General features: G+C 68.0%; 4 protein-coding genes across 4 annotated transcripts; 3 read left to right on the forward strand and 1 right to left on the reverse strand.

Moving 5' to 3' along the window:
* Window positions 1-3,562: 3,562 nt before the first annotated feature.
* EMIHUDRAFT_355702 (Hypothetical protein) lies at window positions 3,563-4,261 on the forward strand (the record flags this gene model as incomplete). Its single annotated transcript, XM_005770126.1, is given in 3 exon segments — window positions 3,563-4,116; window positions 4,130-4,153; window positions 4,235-4,261. Coding segments are annotated over 3 exon segments (274 nt in total), but the record flags the coding sequence as incomplete, so codon positions are not given.
* A 649-nt stretch (window positions 4,262-4,910) lies between these two features.
* On the forward strand, window positions 4,911-8,469 carry EMIHUDRAFT_464140 (hypothetical protein; the record flags this gene model as incomplete). Its single annotated transcript, XM_005770127.1, has 3 exons — window positions 4,911-6,143; window positions 7,077-7,121; window positions 7,287-8,469. 3 exons carry the CDS (start codon window positions 4,911-4,913, stop codon window positions 8,076-8,078), a joined length of 2,070 nt encoding a protein of 689 aa, XP_005770184.1. The 3' UTR covers window positions 8,079-8,469.
* EMIHUDRAFT_355706 (hypothetical protein) lies at window positions 8,448-9,614 on the reverse strand. The gene is made up of 2 exons (XM_005770128.1): window positions 9,062-9,614; window positions 8,448-8,985 (listed from the first exon to the last, which is right to left on the reverse strand). The coding sequence occupies exons 1-2, from the start codon at window positions 9,606-9,608 to the stop codon at window positions 8,831-8,833; spliced, it is 702 nt and encodes a 233-aa protein (XP_005770185.1). The 5' UTR covers window positions 9,609-9,614; the 3' UTR covers window positions 8,448-8,830.
* A 3,147-nt stretch (window positions 9,615-12,761) lies between these two features.
* On the forward strand, window positions 12,762-14,926 carry EMIHUDRAFT_436269 (hypothetical protein; the record flags this gene model as incomplete). Its single annotated transcript, XM_005770129.1, has 1 exon — window positions 12,762-14,926. A coding segment is annotated over exon 1 (1,713 nt), but the record flags the coding sequence as incomplete, so codon positions are not given.
* Between the last annotated feature and the right edge of the window lie 3,994 nt (window positions 14,927-18,920).

Genomic DNA, 18,920 nt, shown 5'->3' on the forward strand with positions numbered 1-18,920 from the left:
TACATTGACCGAGGCATTATCCGCCTGAGTGCTTCCAGCTATGCGACTACGCTAGCCAAGCGCTACGCCTCAGTCGTCGATGGTCGTGATGCACCTTCCCTCCCCAGTGACGCGTCGCTGGTGAAGGCCTACGAACGAGCCCTCGATCGGGAACATATCCTTCCGGCGGAGCGGGTGGCGCAGTACGGGTCAAAGGTTGGGAGCCTCATCTACCCTGTGCCGTGCGCTCGTCCCGACTGCGCCGTCACCGTCGGGCTACTCGCTCGTGCTCTCACCTTCCCCACCGAAGAACTCGAGCGGTGCGCCGACGACTGTATTCGCTACTTTGCAGCGACTGCAGACCAGGGGGTCACTTTCGACGGTAGCAAGGGGGGACGGCTCGTCGCCTACTCCGACTCGGATTGGGCCGTCGTTCACTCCACCACTGGTTACTGCCTGATGCTGGCTGGCGCACCGATCCGCTATGCGAGCAAACGCCAGCACTGTATCGCTCTCTCGTCTACCGAGGCTGAGCTCATGGCGGCCTCGCAAGCGGCGACCGAGATCGCGCACACCCGGGAGGTGCTGGCCGAGCTTGGCATGCCCCAAGATGCGCCGACCGAGCTGTACGTGGACAACAGTGGTGCAGAGGCGCTGGCACGTGAGCGCAAGGTCACGCACAACTCGCGGCACATTTCTCGCCGCTACTTCAAGGTGCGCGAGTACCAGACAGATGGGCTGCTGACAGTGAAGCACGTCAACACTTCCGAGAATCCGAGTGACGTGCTCACCAAGCCACTCCCGCCTGCTGCCTTCCGCACCCACGTGTCCTTTCTGATGCCTTAGCTCTCTGTGTCGCGTGTGCTCCCCTCGCATGCGAAGTGCCCCGAGCCGGTGTCGTGGCAAGGGGGGTGTTAGCGAGTGGAGAGTCGTGTGCTCCAGCGCCTGAGTGCTGGGGCTGTGTGATGCATATGTCACGCCCTTTCCACGTGGCATGCCACGTGGAAAGTAGTGCGTGACATTGAGTTCGTGCGTCCTTAGCGCGCGTTTTCCGTCTGAGGATTGAGTTACAAGCACGATCCACGCTGAGGCGGGACGTGTGTGCTTTCACGCTCTACACTCTACATCCTCTTCACCCTCCCTCCCTCAGGAGGCCCTTGCTTGCCGACGGGAACCCAGGGTACCCAGCCGCCCCAGCTGCCGTCGGGCAGGTGAGAAAGGTGTGGTGCTAGCCGTCCCCATGTTACCCCCTGGGCGTCTGCTTCTTCCTATCCCTCGTTGTCAGTAAAAAGAAAAAAACTCGAGAAAAACAATCGCGTGACTCCATCTCCTCCTCCGGCCTCAAGGAGCGCTTGAAGCAGCTTTTCGGGAGCCTCGGTCCCGCCTCATCAACATGCTCGCATCCGCCCTCCTCCTGTCTGCGCCCGCTGCGGCAGCCACGCCTTCGAACGCCCGCGTGTGGGCCACCGACGCGCTCATGGGCGCCGTCGAAGCCGGCCTGAAGCCCGTCATCGCCGACGTGGTCTGCGGGATCCCGATGGATAAGCTGCTCGGCCACGAGTCTATCGAGGAGGGCCCGGTCGCTATCGACGTCAAGTCCTTTGCCCTGTCGCGCTGCTCGGTCGGCGGCATCTCCGTGCGCAACCAGCCCGACGGCCTGCTCGTCAAGGTGTCGGGCATCTCGGCGCACGCAGAGGGCAGCTCCCTCGCCAAGCAGGCCGGCTGCACCTTCATGTGCTACGACCCGATGGACGCCTCCTTCTCCGCCGAGCTGTACGACTCTGAGATCACGATGCTCATCTCGCTCGGCGCGGCTCGCGGCGTGCCCGATTTGGCGGCGCGCTACGTCAACACAAACTTCCAGATGCGCAACATCCAGCTGCACGAATTTAAGGGCGTCTCCCTCTTTGCAAACATGATCACCGGCGTCATCGGCAAGGTGACCAACCGGATCGCCAAGAAGAAGGTTGGCAAGGTCATCGGCACGCTTGGCGACGTGCTTCACCACCTGCCGCTGCACCACCTGCCGCTCGGCGAGCCGCTCGCAACGGTCCTTCCCCGCGCCGGCCACCTCATGCTCGACGCCGACGTCACCTCCATCGGCTACAAGAAGCCCGCGTGGGTCATCGACATCCTCACCGTCCTCTCCTCGCCGCCGGCGGTGGGCGCGCGCTCCTATCCTTACGCGCCGACCGCTCTCCCGAGCGCCCCGCCGGTGGAGCACCGCTCGCAGCAGCTCATCGCCACCGTGACGCCGTGGACCATCAACGAGGCGCTCTTCGCGCTCGAGAAATCCGGACTCCTCACCCTCCCCGTCACCTCCGAGGCGCACGGCCAGTCCGTGCCGCTCACCTTCTCCACCTCGCCCTCGCTGAGCGTGGTGGGCGACCGCGCCGAGCTCACCCTCGCCAACGTGGTCGCCGGCCCAGCCTCGCGCACCAACTCGACCCTCACCATCGGCGGCACGTCCCCCACCCTGCTCATCGACGGCCACGTTGCCAAGGCGCGGTGGAGCGGGCACGCCGACGCCTCCCTCCGCGTCTCCGGCTGCGGAGCTCGCCAGCTCTCCTTCCGCGCCGCGCCCGCTGCCGGCTCAGCCGCCGCGGCCGCCGGCAAGGGTGAGGTGGCCCTCGAGATCAAGTCGGTGCAGGATGCGCCGTGGTGGGAGGTGCAGTGCGACTCGGCGGGCGCGAACCTCGTGCTCGACGCGCTCGGCGTCGAGAACGTGCACAAGTCGGTCGCCTGCGCGGCGACGGCCCTCGAGGCCTTCGACACGTCGGGCAGCGTCCCCGCGTCCGAGACGCTCTCCTGCCTGCTCGACGCGTGGGCAAACAAGCTGGACCTTGTCTGGGGCATCGTCAACAAGCTCGACGCCCTGCGCCCGCCCGGCTTCCCCGACGTGCTCTCCTTCCTCTGGGACGGCCTCGTCGAGCTCATCTCCCGCGAGGGAGTCGGCGACGCCGCCGCCGTCACCGCCTGCGTGCAGGACCGCTCCCCGACCGCCCGGCTGTCGGGCATCTACCGCTGCCTCCTCGACGCGACCGCGCCGGCGATTGACAAGGCCTTCGCCTCGGCGGCCGACCTGCGCACGATCCTGCTCACCCCCGAGCTGAACGCGCTCGTCGACGCGATGGCGAGCGGCGAGGCGTCGACTGCGGCGCCGGACGTGCTCGCCGCCCTCAACGGCGTCCTCGCGGGCCAGAGTAAGCCGCTGCAGCAGGTGGCGGACGACGCGATGGCGGTGCTGCGCGACCTGCTCGCCGCGTCGCACGAGTCGGCCGGCGAGGAGCGGACGCAGGCCGTCGTCGGCACCCTCAAGCGCCTCGTGAAGGTGGCGTGGTCGGCGCTGCAGCAGGTCGACGTCGCCGTGGACGGCGCGCCCATCGGAGGATCGTACGACCTCTCGCAGCTCAAGGCGGTGGCCGAGGCGGCCAAGGCGGACCTCGAGGCCGGAAGCGCGTTTGCCTGGACCGTGCGCGCGGCCGACGCCGACCTGGTCGGCACGTACACGCGCTCGTCCGTCTCGTACGTCGCCCACCCTCCCGCCTCGCTCGAGGCGGAGATCCCGCTCGGTGTCCTCTTCTCGACCGCCTCGCGGCTCGCACGCGAGACGGCGCTCGGCCAGATGGCGCTCGGCCGCCAGGGCGGCGCGGACGGCACTTCGGCGGGCTCGATGCGCGTCGGCTTCACCTCCTCCGCGTCGGGCATCGAGGGCAAGGCGCAGGCGGACTGGCGCGCCGTGCTCCGCGCCGCCGTCGCTGTGGCGTCCCCTCGCGCGGCGCACGTGATCGACATGCTCCCCGGCTGGGTGACCAAGTGCGTGGCCGGCTGGGCGCAGGGGTCCTTCTGGGGCTCGGCCGACGTTGAGGTGCAGGGGCGCAAGCTGCTCGCCCTCGAGAGGGAGGCCTTCGACGCCCTGACCGCCGGGCAGTCCATGCTGGCGGAGCACACTGCGGCGGACGGCTCGTTCCACTGGTAGAGAGGCTGCGGGCGCGGCGCTGTGGCGCCCACCCTCCTTCACCCTTGCTCGCGTGGAGGCCCCCTCGCTCTTGGAGGCGGAGGGGCGAGCTGACACGCAGCAGGGTGTGTCTCGGTGTGAGAGATCCGCTCACCCCCCGGCCCATGCACACGATATACGGGGGGGGGGGGGGGGGGGCAAGATATGCATGAACACACCCGCCGTCGTGCGCTGCCTGCTGCGGGCGGGCGCAGACGCGGCGCGCACTGTTGACGGCAAGACGGCGCTGCAGTGGGCCATGGAGTTGGAGAAGTTTTGTCTACTGTTTCTTGAATTCTTGAATAATTCACTTGAACGTGTTGTACATATGCAGCTCTCAAAAGCTAATTTACGGCCCCCGCGTCCGCCGGCAGCACGATTGTCGTAGGCGCGTGTGAGCTCAAAGAGCAGCAGGTGTGTGTCTCCAATGTTTTTTTTTCGCCTCGGGGTTGCAGTCGCGAGTCGGTGTGTGACCGTGTTAAGCAAGTATTTACCTGGTCAAGAACAAGCAAGCGGCAGGCGGCCTCTTCAGCTCGGCCACATGAACCCATGGGGGTGCCTGTGTCGCCTAGCTTGTGCCCGACACTCCAAAAGAATTTAAACAAAACAACTCTCTCTTCACAGTAGACTAGGTAGGTAGGTAGAAAGGTGAAGAAAAGCCACGCTCGGACTCGACAGGTGCAAAAAAAACGCAACCGCTCCCGGGTATTTGCAGACCGACACGTGGCCGCATATATGTATATATACCACGTCCGTATGGGCTGCACAAGCCAAACCACGCTCATCACAGCTTGCCACAGTGTGGCCCCTGGCAGTGGTAAGCCATTCTTGGTGTACCAGCTCACAGGAGGGCCGCTTGAACACGATTGTTAGACGGCGTGAAAAATCAAGTATTCGTGAGATACGGGTATTTGACAGCCGGGCCCCCACATCGATGGCGGATCGTCCCGTCCCCTTCATCCAGGTCGACCCAAAGACGAACAAGCTGGTCGTCGACCCCAAGGGCAAGCAGGTCCTCGAGTCGATCCGCGGCAGCGTCGGCGTCTGCTCCGTGGCGGGCGTCTACCGCACCGGCAAGAGCTACATCCTCAATCAGCTGGCCGGCCGCGACTCGGGCTTCGGCGTCGGCTCCTCGGTGCAGGCGTGCACCAAGGGCATCTGGCTGTGGGGCGCGCCCATCGAGCGGCGCGGCTCCTCGGCCGCGGCCGCCGGCGCGCCCGACTATGTGCTGCTGCTCGACACCGAGGGGCTGCAGTCGCTCTGCCAGACGGAGGGGCACGACGCCAAGATCTTCTGCCTGGCGATCCTGCTCTCCTCCTTCTTCCTCTACAACTCGGAGAAGGCCATCAACTCGGCCGCCATCGACCAGCTCTCCCTCGTCGCGCAGCTCACCAAGAAGATCCGCGTGCACGCGGCCGGCAACGGCGGCGGCGGCTCGGACGCGGCGGAGCTGGCCGAGGTGATGCCGTCCTTCCTGTGGCTGCTGCGCGACTTCCAGCTCGAGCTCGAGGACGAGCAGGGGCGCCCCATCTCCCCTGACGCCTACCTCGAGCAGTCGCTCCGCGCGCAGCCCGGCAGCTCCGCCGCCGTCCAGGAGCAAAACGGCACGCGGGCGGCGATCCGCGACCTCTTCCCGCGCCGCTCGTGCGTCACGCTGCGGCACCCGACGCTGGGGACCAAGCTGCCCGACTCTGCGCTCAAGCAGCTGCCCGCCATCGACAAGCTCCACCCCGCCTTTCGCGACGGCGTCATCGACCTCAAGCAGCGCGTCTTTGGCGAGATCCGCGCTAAGGCGGTCGGCGGCGCGGCGGCGACGGGGCCGATGCTGCTCGGGCTGGCGGAGGCGTTCGTGCGCGCGGTCAACGAGGGCGCGGTGCCCACCATCTCGACCGCGTGGCAGGCCGTGCTCACCATCGAGTGCCAAAAGGCGCTCGACCAGGCCGCCGCAATCTTCCGCGCCAAGCTGAGCGGCGCGGCCGAGGCGGAGCCGGTGGCGGGCGAGGCGGAGTGGGCGGCGGCGGTGGCGGCGGCGCGCGACGAGGCGCTCAAGCGGTTCCAGAGCGTCTCGGTCGGCGAGGGCCGCGCCGCCTTCGAGGAGAAGCTCGAGGCGGCCATGCGGGACGAGCAGGCGCGGGCCGAGCAGGTTCGGGCAGCCAAGTCGGAGGCGGTGTGCGCCAGGGTCGCGGCGTCGCTCGGCGCGCGGCTCGAGGCGGGCGCGCGGAGCGGCGCACCGTCGGAGCTCGCCCCGCTGCTCGAGCAGACCCTCTCCGACTACCTCGCCCAGTCGCACGGGCCCGCGCAGCAGGCGGGTCTCCCTCGGTAGCAGTGGGCAGCTCCCCTCAGCTGGCAGCTCTCCTCAGCTGTGGTGTAGCTCTCCTCAGCTGTGGTGTAGCTCTCCTCAGCTGTGGTGTAGCTCTCCTCAGCTGTGGTGTAGCTCTCCTCAGCTGTGGTGTAGCTCTCCTCAGCTGTGGTGTAGCTCTCCTCAGCTGTGGTGCAGCTCTCCTCAGCTGTGGTGCAGCTCTCCTCAGCTGTGGTGTAGCTCTCCTCAGCTGTGGTGTAGCTCTCCTCAGCTGTGGTGCAGCTCTCCTCAGCTGTGGTGTAGCTCTCCTCAGCTGTGGTGTAGCTCTCCTCAGCTGTGGTGTAGCTCTCCTCAGCTGTGGTGTAGCTCTCCTCAGCTGTGGTGTAGCTCTCCTCAGCTGTGGTGTAGCTCTCCTCAGCTGTGGTGTAGCTCTCCTCAGCTGTGGTGTAGCTCTCCTCAGCTGTGGTGTAGCTCTCCTCAGCTGTGGTGTAGCTCTCCTCAGCTGTGGTGTAGCTCCTCAGCTGTGGTGTAGCTCTCCTCAGCTGTGGTGTAGCTCTCCTCAGCTGTGGTGTAGCTCTCCTCAGCTGTGGTGTAGCTCTCCTCAGCTGTGGTGCAGCTCTCCTCAGCTGTGGTGTAGCTCTCCTCAGCTGTGGTGTAGCTCTCCTCAGCTGTGGTGTAGCTCCTCAGCTGTGGTGTAGCGTGCCCGCGGGCCTCTCCTGCGGCTCATCGCGTCTGTGACACGTCCATGACACAGCTCCTTGGCATGACACGTCCATGACACCTCCTTGGCATGCCCCACAGGCTGGCCTCAAGCAGCTCGTGGCGTCGGTGCGCGGCGCTGTCGAGGCGACGCTCTCTAGATGCCGGACACACATTCGCCGGTCTCCCCGACTGGCGCTGGCGAGGACACGGACTCGGCTGCCTCCCGTCGGAGTAGGAGCCCTCGTAGTCGCTACGCCGCACGCTCCCGACTGCACACCCTCCGCTCCTTCGCTGCACCCCCTGGGCTAGGCGACCCTCGAGCGAGCGCGCCGCGATGCGGAGGAGAGGGCGAAGGAGGATTTGCGGCGGGCGAGCGCGGAGCACGCGATGGCGCTGCAGGCGGCCAAGGCCGAGACCGCCGCCGCCGCCGCCGCCGCCGCCGCCGCGGAGAGGCGCGCCAAGGCGGCCGAGGCGAGCCTTGCGGCGACGCAGGCGGAGCTGTCCTCGGCGAGGGCGGATGCGTCGGGCGAGGTTGCTGGGCTCAGGGAGAAGCTCAGCGCGGCCGAGGCGAAGCTCAAGGAGGCGGCGGCGAGCTTGGCGGCCGAGAGGGAGGCGAGCGCCGCGGCGGGCCGGGAGCGGGGCCAGGCGCAGGGCGAGCTGCGCGCGAGCCGTTCGGCGCTCGAGAATGCAAAGGAAGACTTGGCGCGCGAGAAGAAGATGAAGGAGGTGGAGACGAAGCGGCTGGCGGACAAGGTGGAGGATCTCAAGGAGCGGCTCGCGGCGGCGGAGGCGGTCAACGCCGCCGCCCCGCCCCCGCAGCCAGACGACGACGAGGCGACCGCGCCCGGCAAGCGGCACCGGTCCGGCTCCGCGGTCCGCACTCCCTCCCTCGACCCGGTGGCCGAGGCGGCCGAGGCGGCTGACCCTGCGCTCGCCTCGTCGAGCGGGACGAACCGCCGCTCGTCCGTCATCCCGGCCTCCCAGCTCGCGGTGCCGGTGCTCCAGTCCAAGCTGAAACAAAAGCTCGGCTCGGGCGCAAAGCTCCCAAAGAAGAAGCAGGAGCTGATCAACCTCGCCATGCAGCATGGCATCTCCGGCTGAGCCGAGGCGTCGAGGGGGCGACACAGCGAAGCGGCGCGCGCGCATTGCCACTGGTGACGTGTTGTCAGGGTGGATGCGCGGTGCGAACCTGCGGGCGGGGGGAGGAAGTCCGAGAAGCGAGAGGCCGAGAGCGGCGGAGTCCAGAGGCGGGAGACGCGGGGCAAAGGATGTTGCAGAAACTCTGGGGTCGGCTGTGTGTGCCAGACGACGGCTATTTTGTTCGGGGCGCTGGGGGGGTCCCTGAGACCCTGGGTGCGCGGCCGGGGGCCGGGGGGCGGCGCCGCGGGGCCGTGACAGCCCTGTGGCGGTCACGTGGGCTCTCTGACCTCGGTGTGCGGACAACACGACAGTGGAGAGGTTTGGACTGTTTCTTGAGGTAATTTGGCAAGGTAAAGGACGGGACGCCAAACACGCACACGCACACGCACCCAGGCGTGTGTTCATCGTCCCACTGGCACTTGGCACGACCACGAGAAGCTTGATGCGCGCTGCATCCTGCACCAACGCGTTGAGCGCGACAGTGACGCCTGTGCACGACTCTCTCTCCGTGCGCCGCACGCTAGAGCGCCGAATCACCTACCTCTGCGCAATCTCCGTGGCGACAGTCACGCGCACACTGCACCCACACCCCCTGCCCTTTCACATGGTTCATGCTCCCGAACCCTCCTGGCGTCCAGCCGCTGCTACTAGCATTCGCTGCCGCTGCTCGAGTCCCGCCAAACGCCTCGCGAAGATGGCGCAAAGCGACTGGCCTACTTGCGCTCCGGCGCGACTGCGTTCTTGGCCGTCGCGACGACTCGGCCCTTGACGCCGAGGCTCAGCTGGAGCGCGCCGAGCGCCTCGGAGAGCTCCTCGCACCGCTCAGAGGCGCCGCCTCCCTCCTCATCGACGTCGAGGAGGCACTCGCCTAAAGGGCGAGGAGCGAGGTAGCAGGTCGAGGCCGGGCGGCACGCGCGCGCCGGGGGCTGGGCGGGCGGAAACACCGAAGAGGGACATCTGCTGCTCGAGCAGCGCGAACGGACTCACCTCGCTGCCGCTGCCACGCACGTCCGCAATCCACTGCTCGGCGACCTTCCCGTAATCGGCGCCGAACTTGGCCGCAGCCGTGCGCACTCGCGCAGCTGCGCGATCCATCTTGCTCTGTCCGAATATGTCGAGCGGCCCCGCCTCGCCCTGCTTGAGCTGGGCCTCGAGCGACGAGAGCGCCTCGTCGAGCTCCTCGCAGTTGGCCGAGTCCTCAACCAGGCACTCGTCGAAGAGCGCCAACTGCTTGCCGAGCAGCTCCTCGCAGTCCACCTCGCCGGAGCGAGAGCTCATCGCCTCCATCACCCACTCTGCTGCTGCCTCGCCCTGCGTGCTGCCAAACTTGTTGGCCGCCGCAACGACCCGCATCGCAGCCTCACGCACCATGAGCTCGGAGGCATCCGCGCTGAGGAGGACCCGGGCGGCGGGCGGCCGGAGCGCGGGCAGCGGCGCGGTGCCGAGCTGGACAATGAGAGCAAAGGGGGTTGAGAGGAAGGTGAGGGCCATGATGAATGGCTAGATGAATGGAATCTGCTCGCAAGAAAGTCGGCGTTTTTTTTTTTGACAGGGAGGAGGTGGCCCTGAGTTATGTGTACGCCGACTCAGGGTGTGTGGCAGCCAGCTGGCTGTGTGTCTTGTGAGCCTGTTTGTGTCTGTGTGTCGCTCGTGCGTGTCGTCATCATCTGTCCAGCGTCCACCCATACCGCGTTGGTGTCCAGTCCGAGCCTGGCTGTTCTTCACCTTTCTACCTACCTACCTAGAGAGAGAGAGAGAGAGAGAGAGAGAGAGAGAGAGAGACGAGAGAGAGAGAGAGAATCGAGAGCGAAGATGAGGAAATCTCGGAGGCGGGAACGATCCGCACAGACTTGTGCGGGGACGGACGACGCACCCACGGCGATGTCCGACGCCACCTTCGCGGCCGCCGCGCTGTACAAACGTGTTTTGAGCCTGTGGGGGTGAACTGGGCGAAATAACGCTGTTCAAAACTTGTGACGCTGTGTTCACGCTTCATACGTAAGGCCCAAATGAGCCCTAAAAATCTTTTTCTGATCGGGATTTCACGATCTGATCGGGAAAGGAAGGAGTGTGTTGCTAGCCGTCGCCCTCGAAAAAGAAAGATCAAATTTTTCTTAGTCCCAACTTCTTGGAAAGTCGCTGCGAGATGAAAGAAAGAAAACACAAACCCACAGCCATTTTGACCGCGCAAGATATAAAGGGTGGCCTAAGGGCTCTGCTCGCAAGGGCCAAGGCGCCCGCGTCGCAGACGCGGTACCATTCACAAATCTGCAATATACGCCCACACGAGCAAATAAATAGCAAAATCCGAATACCGTGCAAATCCGACGATGTCCGCCGTGGACGGGGGCAAGCCTCAGCTGTGGTGCCAAGACATTCGGTAAATTGAAGCGAAGAACGTCCGCCAAATCCGTGCTTTCGGAGCAACTGAGGGAAAGCCGCTGATCGAGCCCAGCGTGCCCGCGGCCGCCTCCCGCGCACCGCCGCTGGGGACGACACGCTGCGGAATCGGATCGAGCCCATGCACCGGGCAAAGAAGGACGCTGCAGAAGCGGTTGGAGAGGCAGCCGGCGTCTGCCGTCACAACGAGTCCCAGCGCTGGTTGGACATGCGCGTCGGCTCGCCCGAGGACTGCTGTCGCGACCCTCCCGTCGTGCCGCAGCCTCCGACGAGCTCTGCAACCGAGGAGAGTGAGGGTGCGCCTCCCCTCACTGCTGGCCTGGCTGCGCACCGCCCCACAAAGCACCCCCTCGAGCATCTCTACAAGTACAAGTACAAGGGCGACCTTCTCCAAGTCGTCAACGCGCCCGCCGGCTCCGGCAAGACTTTAGCCTTGGCCACCCTCCTTGCGGAGCAGGAGGAGATCCGCTCTCGGTCGGCAACGTGGCAGCTAGTCGATCGGTAGGCTTGACTTCCCTGAGTGAGGACAGGAGAGAGAGAGCTTTTGTGGTGTTGGTGTACGCAATAACGGGACAGGGTAGTCGTTCTCTCTAGCTCCCCTTCTAGCTCTTAACATGAGCTGCGCCCTGTGTCCGACCCCTTTTGCGCAGCAACTTTTAGGCCCTCCAAATTCGGGTCGGAGCGTAGCGGAGTGGGCCCCGAGTTTGAAAAGGGCGACGGACGCTTGCGTCCTAGCCTCCAACAACGCCTCCCCGGCGCAGAGGGGCCCCCGGAGGGATGCTCAACCGCTCCACGCCACGCCGCTCGCGGCGGTCCTCTTCCCAGCTCCGCTGGGTACATCGCGTTATTTAAAATACCAAAAGGAGGGCTACACGAGGCCCTCTACCGGCTGGGGCGGCGCATTGCGTTATTTAGCGGCAAGGTGCTGTGCCTGCGTTGCCCGCCTTTGGCAGGCTCTAACTCTGCTGGCGCGTCCGCCGATCCGCCTGTACAGCCAGACAACGCTGGACGGGCGGCTGTGCAGCGCTCCGTGGTGAATGCGGCTGGGGCTCCTCTCGCTACTGCCGCTCTGCCTCTGCCGGACGGCGGTTCCCGCCGTCGCTGATTTCCCAAAGTGGGCCTCTGACACAGCGGATGCGTTGCCGAGTTTTGAGGAGCTCTTCCGCGCGCTGCTGAGCGAGGGGCCCGCGCAGCTGTTTGAGGGGCAGCACAGCAGCAGCGCACATAGCAGGGTGCACCGACCGCCGCCGCCGCCGCCGCTGCCGCCGCCGCTAGGCAACAGCAGCACGGCTGCTCAGCGGGAGGTGCTGGTGCGGATCGGCCCATTCGCCGAGCCGTACCCGTATGTCGCGGCGTGCGCGCGCGGCTGGTTCGATTGGGCCACTGCCGACGTTCGTTATCGCGTCGAGTGCTCGGTGCCGCGCTCGGTCGGCTCGCACGCATTGGCGCAGCTCGACTCGGGGCTGCTCGACCTGTTCCTGCTCGACTCGACGTCGCTCGCGACGGCGCTCGCGCGCGGCGTCGGGCTGTCGCTGCTGTACATTAACCGCGTCGTCAACACGGACGAAGCGCTCGTCGCGCGCACCGTCTCGCGCACAGCGCCGCAGCAAAAGGACATCCGCTCGCCCAAGGACCTCGACGGCCTCACGGTCGGCGTGCCGTTCGGCTCGTCAGCGCACTACCACCTCTCCTTCCTGATGGAGCTCTTCGAGGTGCAGATCGATCTCCGCTTCCTTCCGCCCGACGACCTCCTCGCCGCCTGGGACATGGGCCTCATCGACGCCGCGTGGGCCTCCAACCCGACGCGCTCGCAGCTGCAGGCCGCCACGGCGGGGACCCGCTCCCACCGCCCTTCCCTGCCCGCTCCCACCGCGCGCCTCTTGCGACGGCGCCTGCTTGATCGATGCAGGCGCGCGGCGGCGAGACTCTCGTCAACTCGGGCCTGCTCGCCGAGTGGGGCCGGCCGACGCTCAACGGGATCGTCGGGCGGAACGCCTTTGTGGACGAGAACACGGCCTTTGTTGCGCGTGTCGTGCGGCTAATGGCGATGCTCGACACGGCCTGGCTGCGGGAGGAGGGGCTTACCAAGGCGGCCGAGGGGCTCGTCGCCGCCGACGCGAACGCCGTCCTCGACGCAGATGCCGACGGGTTGACGGACGCACAGGAGGGCGACGGCGACGCAGACGGCGACGGCATCCCGGACCGGTTCGAGTCGAACTTCGACGACGCAGACAGCGACGGCATCCCCGACGACCTCGACACTGACTCGGACAGCGACGGTCTGCCTGACGCTGTGGAGGGCACGGGCGACTCCGACCGGGACGGCATCCCGGACCGGCTCGAGAGCAACAGCGTGGATACGGACAGCGACGGCACGCCCGACGCCCAGGACGAGGACTCGGACAATGACGGCCTGCCCGACATCCTCGACCCCGACTGGGCCACCATCGCCGCGGCCGGCGGGGTCGACTCGGACGGTGACGGGCTCTCTGACGTCCAGGAGGGCTGGAGCGACTCCGACCGGGACGGTGTCCCGGACCGGCTCGAGTCGAACACCGGCGACAGCGACGGCGACGGCACGCCCGAGTTTCTCGACCCCGACTTGCACGACGACGGCGCGGACGACTTCATCTTCGACGGCGGGGAGGACCAGGTGAGCGAGAGCGCCTCCCAGAGCTACGACGCGTCGGCTAATATGCAGCAGTGCTTGCGCGAGGCCGAGGCCGCGGGCGAGGGCGGCAGCGCCGGCTTCTCGATGGTGGCGCGCGACTCGTTCCTCGCCTCGATCGCCGACGCGATCGGGCTGAACGGGTCCTCCCTGCCCGACCGGCGCGAGACGTTTGCGCAGCTCGACCAGTCGCGGTTCCTCACCGCGACGCAGCAGCTCTCGTGCAGCCAGCTCGCGCTCTCCGACGCGTGCGCCTTCGACGAGTCTGCGGCGGGCGCCCTCTCGCGGGCCGCCGCCTTTGTGTACGAGCAGAAGGCGGTGCCCACCCTGCTGCCGCACGGCCGCCACCTGCTGCGCGAGCTGCGGACGGGCCACCTCGACGAGCGGCTCCAACTGCCGCAGACCCGCGCATTCTTCCAGGCGGCCGTCCGGGCCGACGTCTTGAAGGCAGGCATCGCGCCGCCCACGCCGACGCTGGGCATGCTCCGCTCTGCATCGCCGGGGCCGTTGCCTGCCCGAGACCCAACGGCGGCCGCCACCGGCGCAGCGTGCAGCGCGCCGACGCTGCGCGTGCTCGACGAGCGTGAGCCGTCCACCCTCACAGACGGCTCGCCCGCCGCCGGCGGCGTCTCTTACCCGGCCGACTTGCGGTGCGAGTGGCTCGTGCTCGGCCCTGCGGAGGCGGCGCGGCGAGCAGCGGCGCTGCGCAGCGAGCCCGAGGACGGCTTGGAGGCGCTCGCGGTGGCGGTGGCGGCGGCGGCGGTGGAGACGACCCGACACAAGGTCGACTACGACCACGGCGGTGTCGAGGACGTCAGCTTGGTGCGCTTGTCGGCGGCGGCAAAGGTTGGCGTGGCGGCCGAGGCGGCCGGTGGGGCGGCCGCCGTGGCTGTTTCCGCGGGCGCGCCGCCGCAGCTGGTCGAGCTCACTTTCCCGCGCTTCTTTGTGTGGCAAGGAGACCGCGTGGTTGTGCGCGACGCGGCCAGCGGCGACCTGATCGCCACCCTCAGCGGCGAGGCCAAGGCCAAGGACGAGTGCGGCGTGGCGGGCTGTGCCGGCTACCTGACCTGGCCCCCGCTCGTCGCCCCTGCCGGCTTCAGCTTCGTCTTCGAGTCGGACCACTTCGACGAGGCAGTGTACGTGCCTCCGGGCGCGGAGCCGTCGCGCTTCTCCGCCGCCGGCTTCCTCGCGTCGCTGCGGCTCGCGCCGGGCTGCTCCACCGACAAGTCGTGCGGCCCGGGAGGCGTTTGCCGACCCGAGAGCGGGCTCTGCGAGTGCGGCGTCGGCCGGAGTGGCGCCGATTGCTCGTACGCGTCTTGCCTCGGCGTGCGCACGCTGCACGGCGCGTCGGGCGTGCTCGCCTCGTCGGCGCGCGCGCTCGAGCCGCGCGAGCGGTACGTCAACGACGCTGTGTGCGGCTGGCGGCTGGCGGCGGGCGAGGAGACGGGGAGGGGGCGCGGCTTCTTGCGCCTCTCGATCGAGTACGACGTCGAGCCCTCTTTCGATTTTGTCGAGGTCTACGACGGCAGCGGCACGCAGCATGCGCAGCTCTCCGGCGCCGGCGGGCCCGTCCTCCTCACCATCCCTGTCGATGGCGGCGCACCGCTGATCCGCTTCACCTCCGACGGCGCCGGCCGCCGCTCGGGCTTCCGAGCCTCGTACAAATTCACCGCGGCGGCGTGCGACACACACGCCGACTGCTCGGGCCGCGGCGCGTGCGTGCGCGGCCTCTGCGCCTGCGAGCCGGGCACACACGGCCTCTCGTGCGACTCGAAGTACTGCCTCGCGTACAACCCGCCCGCCGGTCCGCCTGCCGCCCCGCCACAGCCGTCCGCTGTGCTGCTGCCGCCCGCCGCCCGCACGGCGGCGACGCCCGCCGACACGGGCAAGGCGGTCGCCGCCGCCGCCACACGCGTGCACGGCTCCTTCGACGCGTACCCCTCACCGTGCACCTCCTGCCGCTGGAAGCTGGGACCGCCCGCCGGCGCCGACACCGACGCGCCGTACCGGGGCTACTTGTGGGGCGCCAATGGCAGGCCACTCTCCGCCGCCGACGCGGTTGGCGTGCGGCTGCGCTGGAGCCGCTTCAACCTCGAAAGCGTGTACGTGCCGCCGTATGTGCGGACCATGTCGGCGGCGCGGCGAGACGGCGGCGAGGCGAGGCGCGGTGGGCTCGACGACGTCGCGCGCAGCAGGCGGGAAGAGCTGGAGGCGGCGGCGCAGCTCATCGCCCTCGGCCACGGCGCGCCCAACATGGCGGGCGTCGCCGCCGTCAACGCCTTCTACGCGGCGGTAGACACGAAGGACTTTGCGGCGCTAGAGAGGGCGGTGCGCGCGCCCTCGTACCTGGCTTCGTTTGGGCCGGAGTGCGCCGTCATTGGCGGAGCGACGCATTGCGGCGAGGAGACGCTCGACTACGAGGGTTTCGTGTCGATGCTGCGCGGCTTCGACGGGCGGGCCGACGGCACCATCGCGCGCGAGCTGGCCACCTCGAGCGACGGGTCGATGGTGGTGAACCACTACAATCTCGCCGACGGCTCGCACGGGTCGGCGGTGCACTCGGTGGAGGGCGGCGTCGTGACGAGCTCCTTCTGGTACCAGACCCGCTCTGGCGTGCCCACGCCGATGGGCGTGCCGCTCGGCGCCCTGCACGAGGGCCTGCGCTGGTCGGAGGGGGCGATGGTCGAGCACGCCTCCTTCGAGGCGGCCGACCACCTGCGACTGCTCGACTCGAACGGCACTGCACGCATGCTCCTCGCCGCCGAGCGCTGCAAGGTCGACTTCGATTGCGGCCGCCGCTGGCAGACCGGCTCCTGCGACAACGGCTTGTGCAGCGTGCGGCCGGTGGTCAACGTGCGAGCGCCGCTGCCGCTAAACCTCGTCGCCGTCGCGGACCGGCACGCGCGGAAGCGCTTCGACGCGAACAACGACCTCCTCGCCGCGCCCCTCGTGGCTCCCGACGGCGACGCGCCGCTCGAGCAGGGCGTCGCCGGCGAGTGGGAGGTGCTGCTGCGCTGCCCGGTGGATGGCGCGGACTGCGCGCAGGCGGGCGGGACTTGCTCCGCCTCGCCGGCCGGGCGGGCGGGCGGCATCCTCTTCGAGGAGAGCTCCTGCCTGTGCCCCGCGGAGAAGCGTGACGACGCGGCTAGCAGAGTCGTGCAGAGCTTCGCGTGCGACTGCCCGTGCACGCCCGAGCAGCCGGAGGACTTCCTCACCTCGGTCGCCGGCACGTTGCTGCTGGTGGCGCTCGGCCTCTCCGTCTTCCTGTCCGCCCTCGCGTGCTGGGGGCTGCTCCGCTGCTACCGTGGCCTGCAGCGCGCCCTCATCGCGCGGCAGAAGCAGGAGGAGGCGGCGAGGGACCGCGTGCACGACGCGATCCTCTCCGTGGTCGAGCTCCGGCACCCCGCCGCGTTTGTCGCATTCGACCGGCTGCGCACGCACGGCGCGCTGCTGCCGCACGAGACGCTGCGCGACCGCGGCGAGCTCACGATCCTCGACTCGCACCCCGCCTTCATGGCGTTTGTGCGCGACCGGCCGACGGTCTTCTGCTCGCACCAGTGGCTGGCGTGGGACAGCCCCGACCCGAACAACGTGCACTACCCCGCCATCCTCGCCGCGTGCGAGCGGCTCTGCGAGCTGGAGGGCGTGCCGCCCGACGAGCTCTACGTGTGGGTCGACTACGTGAGCATCCCTCAGGCGAACGAGTACCTGAAGTGGAACTCGATCGGCTCGCTCGGCACCTACGCCTCCGCCTGCCGCTACTTCGTCGTGGTCGCGCCGCCGACGGTGCACACCGATACGGGCATGCTTGCCGACGAGGCGTCGTACGCGCGGCGCGGCTGGGTGCGGCTTGAGCAGTGGGCGCACCTCTGCGTCGGCCGCGGCTTGCACTCGATGTACTTTGCGGACGGCGTCGTCGGACTGACGCCGCTGGGGGAGTGGCGGCCGCACTCGGGCGGCGCGCCGCCGGACTGGCTGGCCGACGCGACGCGCGTCTTCGAGGGCGACTTCACGCTCGACGAGGACCGGCTCAAGATCGTCGACACCGTGCTCGGCCTGTGGGCGATGGTGCTCTCGCTCTCGCGCCAGGGCGACTCTGCGGCGGCGGAGGTGCACGAGGTGGTGATGCGCCAGCCGCGCGGCACCGTCTTCCCGCCAAAGTACTTCAACATGCTCGGGCACGACCTGCCGACGCTGCTCGCCGCCACGCTCGACGAGGAGCGGACGGACGACTCCGACCTCGGCGCCGGCTCATATCCGGGCGGCGCGTGGTCGGCGCGCTCGGGGCGGCTCGGCTCGCCAACCTCCGGCCTCTCAACGCTAAAGCGGCCCCCGAGCGGCCGCCAGCTCAGCGGCCCGCTGTCGGGGCGCGGGTACAGCCGCGAGTACGAGTCGATGCGGGCCTCGTCCGGCGACGTGCCGTCGCTGCGCCACGTCTCGACCAGCGAGCTGCAGGCGGTCGCGCAGGAGATCCACGCGTCGCACCATCCGGCGCTCCGGCTCAAGCGGGGTGGCCTCGCGCCGACCCGCTCCTCGCTCGCGCCCGCGCACCCGCCGGCGGCGGTCGGCGCCCAGCAGCAGTGGCAGAAGTTGCGCGTCACGTTTGGCGTCGGCGAGACGCCGCCCTGTCGCGCCTCGGCGCTTCAGAGGTCCGAGAACCGGTCGCGCGAGAGCAACGGGCCGCGGTATGCGAGCAGGGGGTCCCGAAACACGAGCAGCGGGTCTCTGGGCGGGCGGAGCGCGCAGCGCGACCCGTCGAACGAGCAGCTCAGCGGCGTTGGCGGCAGCAATGGCGGCAATGGCGGCAGCGGCAACTGCAGCAGCAGTGGCGGCAGCAGCGGCGGCCGCTACTACGCGAGGGACACCACGCGGGTGACCCATCTGCTGCAGGACACGACGCGCGCCCTGCAGGCCGGCCTCGCGCGCGACCCAGGCACGCGGTCAGGCTACGACCGCGGGATCTCGTCGCGAGGCCGTTCCCTGGAGGAGGGCGAGGCGGCCTCCAAGGCCTCCGACTCGTCGCCGTCTCCCGAGGAGGCGCCCACCGCGGGGCCGGCGCCGCAGCAGGGCGGAGGGGTGGGTAGCCCCTGGCTGGGCTGGCTGCGCGAGTCCCTCAGCTCGGTCGAGGGCAGCTCGGAGGCGGCCAGCAGCGCGCGCGATGGCACTGAGATGCTCGAGAATGGCGAGGCGCTAGGCCCGGACGGCTCGAGCGATGGCTTGCCGAATCGCAGCTTGAGAAAGGACTGCGCCTCGTCGCTGCCCCTGCTCTAGCGGGAGGTGAGTGCTTCAAGCGCTTAGCGAGAATTGCCCTGCTCCATTGCAGTACGTTGGTGTGGCGACCTGGTATACTGACGTGTTTCTCGTCTCATATGTGTCTCCACATGTGTGGATCTCTCACCGAGTGGAGTCTATGTCTGTGCGCATGTCTCGCGCTGCATGTCTGGTGTGTCACCTCTAGAGCCGTACGACGTCATTATACGTACCATGTCGGCATGTGTGTTGATGTTGGTTCATATACGTACGTTCCTCTGTGAAAAGGCTGAGGCTGAAAACGGCCTCATGCCTCAATCCTACACAAGTTCAAGAGCAATAATTTACCTACTCGCCCAAGAGACGCGGAAGCCGGAGAAGGCTTCTCGATCATGCACCAAAGTTTTGTGCACAATGATTGTGTCTCACGAATCGGTGTGTCTCACAGTGTGTTGGTGCGTGCGCGCCCGCGCGTCCGCACCGAC

This window comes from Emiliania huxleyi (genome assembly GCF_000372725.1).
Source record: "Emiliania huxleyi CCMP1516 unplaced genomic scaffold EMIHUscaffold_40, whole genome shotgun sequence".
NCBI classification, from domain to species: Eukaryota; Haptophyta; order Isochrysidales; family Noelaerhabdaceae; genus Emiliania; species Emiliania huxleyi.